Consider the following 7,733-nt stretch of genomic DNA (forward strand, 5'->3'; position numbering starts at 1 on the left):
ATCTACAGTGTGTTTGCATACACTTGGAAATGCCCACATTTGTCTATATAAAAAGGTCCCACAGTTGACAGTGCATGTCAGAGCAAAAACCAAGCCATGAGGTCGAAGGAATTGTCCGTAGAACTCCGGGACAAGATTGTGTTGAGGCAGAGATCTGGGGAAGGGTACCAAAAAATGTCTGCAGGATTGAAGGTCCCCAAGAACAGTGGCCTCCACCATTCTTAAATGGAAAAAGACTGGAACCACCAAGACTATTCCTAGAGCAGCCCGCCCAGCCAAACTGAGCAATTGGGGTTGAAGGGCCTTGGTATGGGAGGTGACCAAGAACTGATGGTCATGCTGACAGAGCTCCTCTGTGGAGATGGGAGAACCTTCCTGACAGACAACCATCTCTGCAGCACTCCAATCAGGCCGTTATGGTCGAGTGGCCAGATGAAAGCCACTCCTCAGTAAAAGGAACGGCAGCCCGCTTGGAGTTTGCCAAAAGGCACCTAAAGACTCTCAGACCATGAGAAACAAGATTCTCTGGTATGATGAAACCAAGATTGAACTCTTTGGCCTGAATGCCAAGTGTCACAGCTGGAAGAAACCTGTCACCATCCCTATAGTGAAGCATGGTGGTGGCAGAAATCATGCTGTTGGGATGTTTTTCAACGGCAGGGACAGGGCGACTAGTCAGGATTGAGGGAAAGATGAACGGAGCAAAGTACAGAGAGATCCTTGAAGTCCTGAGCGCTCTGGACCAGGTTCAGGGACAAAGGTTCACCTTCTAATAGGACAACGACTCTAAGCACACACCCAAGACAAAACACGGGACTCAGAATGTCCTTGAGTGGTCCAGCCAGAGCCAGGACTTGAACCCAATCGAACATCTCTGGAGAGTCCTGAAAATAGCTGTGCAGCTATGCTGCCCATCCAACCTGACAGAGCTTGAAAGGATCTGCAGAGAAGAATGGGAGAAACTCCCCAAATACCTGTGTGCCTAGCTTAAAGGGTCATACCCAAGAAGACGAGGCTGTAATCACTACCAAAGGTGCTTCAACAAAGTACTGAGGAAAGGGTCTGAATACTTACAGAACTAGTCAAAAGTTTGGACACACCTCCTCATTCAAGTTTTTTTTATTATTTTTTTTTACTATTTTCTACATTGTAGAATAATAGTGACAACATCAAAACTATCACACATGGAATCATGTAATAACCAAAAATTGTTAAAGTCAAAATATATTTTAAATTTGAGATTCTTCAAAGTAGCCACCATTTGCCTTGATGATAGCGTCGCACACTCTTGGCATTCTCTCAATCAGCTTCACCTGTAATTATTTTCAAACAGTCTTTGAGATCCCACATATGCTGAGCACTTGTTTTCTGATTTTCCTTCACTCTGCGATCCAACTCATCCCAAACCATCTCAACTAGGTTGAGGTCGGGTGATTGTGGAGGCCAGGTCATCTGGAGGTGTGTTGGGTCGTTGTCCTGTTAAAAAAAAAAACGATAGTAGGACTAAGTTTAAACCAGATGGGATGCAGGATGCTGTGGTACCCATGCTGATTAAGTGTGTCTTGAATTCTAAATAAAATCACAAACAGTGTAACCAACATAGCACCCCCACACCTCCTCCTCACTTCCCAGTGGAAACCTCACATGCGGAGATCATCTGTTCACATACTCTGAGTCTCACAAAGACACAGCGATTGGAATCAAAAATCTCAAATTTGGTCTCATCGGATCAAAGGACAGATTTCCACTGGTCTGATGTATATTGCTGTTTCTTGGCCCAGGCAAGTCTCATCTTATTATTGGTGTCCTTTAGTGGTGGTTTCTTTGTATCAGGCCTTCATGGTTGAATTGCTGCACACAGTCTACTCTGAACAGTTGATGTTGAGATGTGTCTGTTACTTGAACTCTGTGAAGCATTTATTGGGCTGCAATTTCTGAGGCTGGTAACTCTAATGAACTAATCCTCTGCAGCAGAGGTAACTCTGGGTCTTCCTTTCCTGTGGCGGTCCTCATGAGAGCTAGTTTCATCATAGCGCTTGATGGTTTTTGCAACTGCACTTGAAGAAACTTTCAAAGTTCTTGAAATTTTCTAGATTGGCTGACCTTCATGTCTTAACGTAATGATGGACTGTTGTTTCTCTTTGCTTATTTGAGCTGTTCTTGCCATAATATGGACTTGGTCTTTTACTGAGTGGGTCTATCTTCTGTATTCCACCCCTACCTTGTCACGACAACTGATTGGCTCAAACGCATTAAGGAAAGAAATTCCAGAAATGAACTTTATAGACACAAATGTCTTGGGCGTGGCGTAGCATTTGGACTGAGCAAGGAGTCTGTGACCATGGCTGGCAAGCGAGCTGCATCACATATGCCAAAAATAACATTGCGGGACTGTGGTTGGGTTCTAGACCAGTTCTTGCGGGACCTGGTGGGAGTCGGACAGAAAGCCAGCGGGACCTGGTGGGAGTCGGACAGAAAGCCAGCGGGACCTGGTGGGAGTCGGACAGAAGGCCAGCGGGACCTGGTGGGAGTCGGACAGAAGGCCAGCGGGACCTGGTGGGAGTCGGACAGAAGGCCAGCGGGACCTGGTGGGAGTCGGACAGAAAGCCAGCGGGACCTGGTGGGAGTCGGACAGAAAGCCAGCGGGACCTGGTGGGAGTCGGACAGAAGGCCAGAGGGACCTGGTGGGAGTCGGACAGAAGGCCAGCGGGATCTGGTGGGAGTCGGACAGAAAGCCAGCGGGAGCGGGCGGGCACGGTATGAAAAGCTGCGGGATGAAGAAATCCGTCCCTCACAGACCTCTAGATGGAGGCGATGTCTGGTGTTGAAATGTTCTCACGATGTGGCAAACGATGGTTTACGGTGTGAAACTGAGTAATTGATGAAGAGAATGGCAACTGATGCAGCAGCTCATGGTTGAGTGTAAAATCAAGTTGGACCAAGTTGGACAGTTAGTGCAACTCATTAACCCGAAGTTGATAGTGAACCATAATCTAATAGAAGTTCTACAGATAAAGCTAGACTTTCTACAATGGTTTATATAATACAGTATGACAATTGTTCTATCTTCATCAAATAAAGCTGACTGCTAATGTTGTTATGTTGGATGTTTGTTTCCCCTTCTTCGATTCCAACAGAATGCTTTCAAAGGAAGCACTCTATTACTCTGTTATTTTTCAATGTCCAAAGCCAGCAGACACAAACAAGTAGTGAGTGAGGGGGCAATCAGAGGGGGGTGATCAATTATGCAGCCTTAAATACAGCTCTCCTCTCTGCAGGCTGAAGGAGAATGAAGGCTGTAATCAATAGCAAAGTGCTTTCCTGGCATTTCAGTTGAATCCATCATCCTGGAGCTCCTGCTCTCCATCTGAGACTCAGAGATAGGAGGAAGGCCACTGCTTATAGAAGGAGATGGAGGGCTGAGGGATAAGACATAGAACACACACACACACGGACAGCACTCGCAAATGGAAATGAACAGCACACACTCGGACATGCATGATGCAGACATGCCACGGCCCACTATATATCAAAACAAACACAAATAAGACAACTGCTGGTAAAAAAAAAATAAGTGCTGTGCTTTGAATGTGAGCTTTGAACAATAACTGAACAATAGCAGTGAAAGCATCATGAGAGGTCCTGGGATCTTAATTTAGTATGTGTGTGTGACACAATGCAGCGTAAGGCATGCCAAGGATTGTCCCACAAACAGAAACACAAGGGCGTCCTTTGTGTCTGTGACAGAGGACATGCATGCCAGAAGTATGTGGCACCTAAGTGTCCCCCAGCATGTGTGTGTGTTCACTACCTTCAAAAAGTGCCCTACAAAAGAGCCTGCATACTACAAGACAACTACATGACTCGCATCACATCCAACCAAACAGTGAATCCATATGTGTACATGTAACTAGAGCACTTGAGCACAGTTCAGAGGGGTCTGTTCTGAACTATTCAACAATGTCACGAGTGAGAAAGGTGGGTGGACTTCGAGGCATGAAAGCAGGTCACTTACAGTTGGGGAAAAGCACAAAGAGGTGGCGCCTACACCAGTATCACATGAGAGGGGAGTGGGATGCCCATGTCAGTTTCATCATGTGAGGGTCCCATGCTCCCACTCAAGTTCAAAGCCAACCTGTTGATTTCCACCCAAAACTCTGATCATACTTGATCATCACATTGATGCAACTGACTAACCGGTTTCTCTGTTGGTCATAGGTACAGTATTCCGAGCAACAGGCCAATGTACTGTACCTGAAAAAGGTAGTGAGTAATGGTGACTGGAGTGACTAGTCATGTGTGAAGTCTACAGAGGGGCTTGGTTAATGATTACAATCAAAAACAACCTGACTAAACCCATTTTAATGTGAAAACAACCAACTAACCAGTAAACTGTGGGGAGTGTTTTAAGACAGTCATGGCAGCAACTTTAAACTTCTCAACTTGCCAACCCTCACATGAGAGTAATTAAAACAAATAGTTTAAGAAGTCAATATGACTGGAGTGACTAGTAACTAGTTAGCCCAGCGGCAGTGCTTTTACTGTAAACAAGAGATAATGAAGACACTGGTGATGTTGCCAATGCGGAGTCTTGCGTGCGTCTCCTCACATACAAACTAGACCTACTCCACTCACATAGTGTTGTTTTGGTTCAGTGTGACCAGAACAACCACCAGTCATGGTCAGCCGAACCAAGCTATTCTAATCCATGGCCATCAAACCACTGGAATCTACTGGTGATAACTCACAAGACCAACAGGTAGCCAGAGGTAGTCAGGACCATGTATAATATGATTCCTGCAGACTGAGAAAAGTACCATGAACACACAACCTATTGACTAATATTAAAGAGCAGTGAAAGAGTTCAATATTTCAACAAGCTGGACAACCCCCTTCAAACACACACACCCTTGTCCTGAAACAAAGAATCCAGGCCTTCAGAAGAGTGAGGATTGCATACACAGCTTCATACAACCACACACATTCATGTCTTCCCACATGGTGCAGCAGCAATGAAGATTATGAGCCTGGTTTAAATGCAGCACAGACGACCACAGGGAACAAAGGCCCCAATTATCCTGAGCTTTAACAGGAGGGCTAAACAGGGAAACGGGCAGGCCAGGGAATAAAACTTTGTGCAATGGAGGAAAGTTGGGTATTCTGGCGCATTCGACATGCTGTCAAGACCCAAACTGCACTGCCACCATGACCCTTTTCCACCATGAAACAAGTCAGTGTTCCACCGCCTCATAGAGAGCTCTTATGCCCACTCTCCATTCAGTCTCTCTCACTCAGGATCTTGTGACATGGCAGCATAATTCCATTGGAAGTGGTTGACTTGATGCTGCTTCTCGTGTGCTAGAATATTTGAGAAGTTATAGTGTGTCCATATAAAACATTACTGGCTTGATAGATTCTGAATTCCCACTTAAGCCTGTATCTTTCATACATGTCACTCACTGGTTACAGGTTGCTATTATCTGTTAATATGTTTACCGGAACTGGCATTCCAGTGGTCAGTTGAGTAACAATGTTTCAAACAAAGATATTTACTGTTCCACAAATATGACAAGGTAACTGCCATAGAGAACCCATCTGCAGATGGGCGGTAAAGGGGATAGGGGCTAAAGAACATTGCCCCATGACCAACTATGGCCTTCCTCCTCCTTGGTCAACCACAGAAGGAAAACAAATGTTGAATAGAAGCATAAAACAACATGGGGAAATAAAAAACATTGACATAAATCAAAAGGGACAAAACATTATTTATATTCCCAAAAGGTTAGAATGATATGGGACATAACAGAACATCTTGGCACATTTCTTTCAGCAGATCTGTACTATAAGGAGTGTGACACCATTAAACAGATCTCACCGAGTTTCTCTGCGAGTTTGAGCATGACCCCACCAACGTGGATCTCGCCAGTGACCCTCAAAGACACATCCCTGTGGAGGTCTGTCACGTGCATCTTCAGTTCCCACGTCCCGTCGGCATAGCAGCCATCGGGCATCCGTATACCGTCCAGCGCCATCCTGCCACAAATGACAACAATTAGGAAAAATTGCCCAATAATAAACATTGTTCCATTCAACTTGTAGGAAAAATGCAACCCTGTTACCCTGGTGCGTGCCATAGGCTACATTCATTTAGTTTGTCATATGCCGGCTGAAAGTGACTTGAGGACGCACAGGACCCTCACCACCATAGCCGATCAGTGTTAGTGTTTTGATTTGGGAAAATGTTGCGCTTCCATAACTTCAACAGTGTGTTTCATTGAATCTAAGTCAAATGTATAAGTTATCTTATATAAGCCATTTGAAGAATGCTTGTGATATCACTATGCTTGTTTGGAATTAACAGAGGACGCAGTCAATTATTCAATAACCAAATGAGAACAAAGGGTAGGCTTCAGGCCTAGTTATGGCAAACAATAACACTTCCCATTTGTGTGTTCACCTGCTTTTTCTAACGGTAAAGAGAGCCATTCAAAATATTACGTTGATTACGTAAGCAACCCCATGCAAGAACTTCTGAGCACACAATATGGTCAACCAGTAAAACATGCCCATAAATTAACTAAATTAAGTTTCTTGAAGTAAAAAGGAAGTTAAAACACATGAATCCTAATTTATTTACCAGATATAACCAGTCTTTTAATGCGCAGTAGGTGTACAAAACTCAATTCCTAGCAGCAGTGAGCAAAATACTGACTAGGCTACATTTATTGCGAGCTGGGAGGACGAACATTTAAATCAGTTTGTGTCCACTCACCTTCTCAAATACACCAAGACAAATCCAAAAAGCCACTAAAACTTCCGAGGATTCGATAGTCAACACGTTTTTTTCTTCTAAATCATGTATCTAGGTCTGTTCAAAGAGAAAATCCCAAAGAACTCGTCCAAGTGAAGTATCCCAAAGGGTCTCCTCAGGCTTCAGCTAATGGAGTCCAGCCGTCTCTTTTTCGCCCTCCCTCTTTCCACCAGATAACGTCACTCATTGCTCCAGCTCCAATCCGTCTTTTCCTTTCAAATAGTGCAGCAGGGACTCTCTCCCAGCACGATCAGTGCTATCTGGGATCCTTGGAACGTCCCTATGCCACTGAAGTTTAAATATAAAATGGTAAGGGTAGGAGTTAGGGAAGGGACGGCCCAAGGAATCCGGATAGCACGACCCGACCGGTCATCCCCCCTGCTCCTACTATACTTTCTTTATCAGTCATTGGAAGGGAAATGTTACAATGTGACGCGGGAAATTATTAATTTATAATTTTCATTACGATCGGGTCCTTTTCTCGCTGGTATTTTCTTGCCACTAGGCTTGGAGTTTCAAGTATGTCCCCAAATACAAACTCTTATTTAGAAATACATTGGAACAATTAAAACTATGATATTGTCTGTCGTTTTATTCCATGCTTTCATTCATAACTGACTAATTTGAGGAAATGTCAACAGTTTGGTAGGGAATAACAAGGGCATATCCGCTGCTGCATGCCTTTTATGGAAATAGTACGGAGCTTGCGGTGGTACATCCGGTGACCGCTATGGGGCCTACAGAATTGCACACAATTACTCATTTAAAAAACACGTTCTAAAGTCCCATCCAACTATCAAATCCAGAGACGGAGCCCACTGGCCTAAAATACAATTTTGCACTATGTCGCTCTCACTGTAAATATGTTACAAAGTGTCCAGTGTCCAGTCTTAAATACGATTTGGATAGGCCTAGCTACTAC

At 44.4% G+C, this 7,733-nt stretch overlaps 1 protein-coding gene across 5 annotated transcripts in view; it reads right to left on the bottom strand.

Moving 5' to 3' along the window:
- Positions 1–7,124, bottom strand: part of LOC135508062 (fermitin family homolog 2) — a 91,029-nt gene extending 83,905 nt beyond the window's left edge. For 3 of the 5 annotated variants that reach the window (XM_064927987.1, XM_064927985.1, XM_064927986.1), the window contains exons 1-2: positions 6,773–7,121; positions 5,876–6,033 (exon numbers count right to left, since the gene is read on the bottom strand). In XM_064927987.1, coding sequence (XP_064784059.1) covers positions 5,876–6,032 — 157 coding nt within the window. In that variant the 5' untranslated portion in view covers position 6,033; positions 6,773–7,121. Of the gene's footprint in view, positions 1–5,875; positions 6,034–6,772 lie in introns of all 5 variants that reach the window. The other 2 variants (XM_064927984.1, XM_064927988.1) reach the window with 2 other exon arrangements.
- Between the last annotated feature and the right edge of the window lie 609 nt (positions 7,125–7,733).

This window comes from Oncorhynchus masou, chromosome 21 (assembly GCF_036934945.1).
Source record: "Oncorhynchus masou masou isolate Uvic2021 chromosome 21, UVic_Omas_1.1, whole genome shotgun sequence".
In the NCBI taxonomy this organism is placed as follows: Eukaryota; Metazoa; Chordata; class Actinopteri; order Salmoniformes; family Salmonidae; genus Oncorhynchus; species Oncorhynchus masou.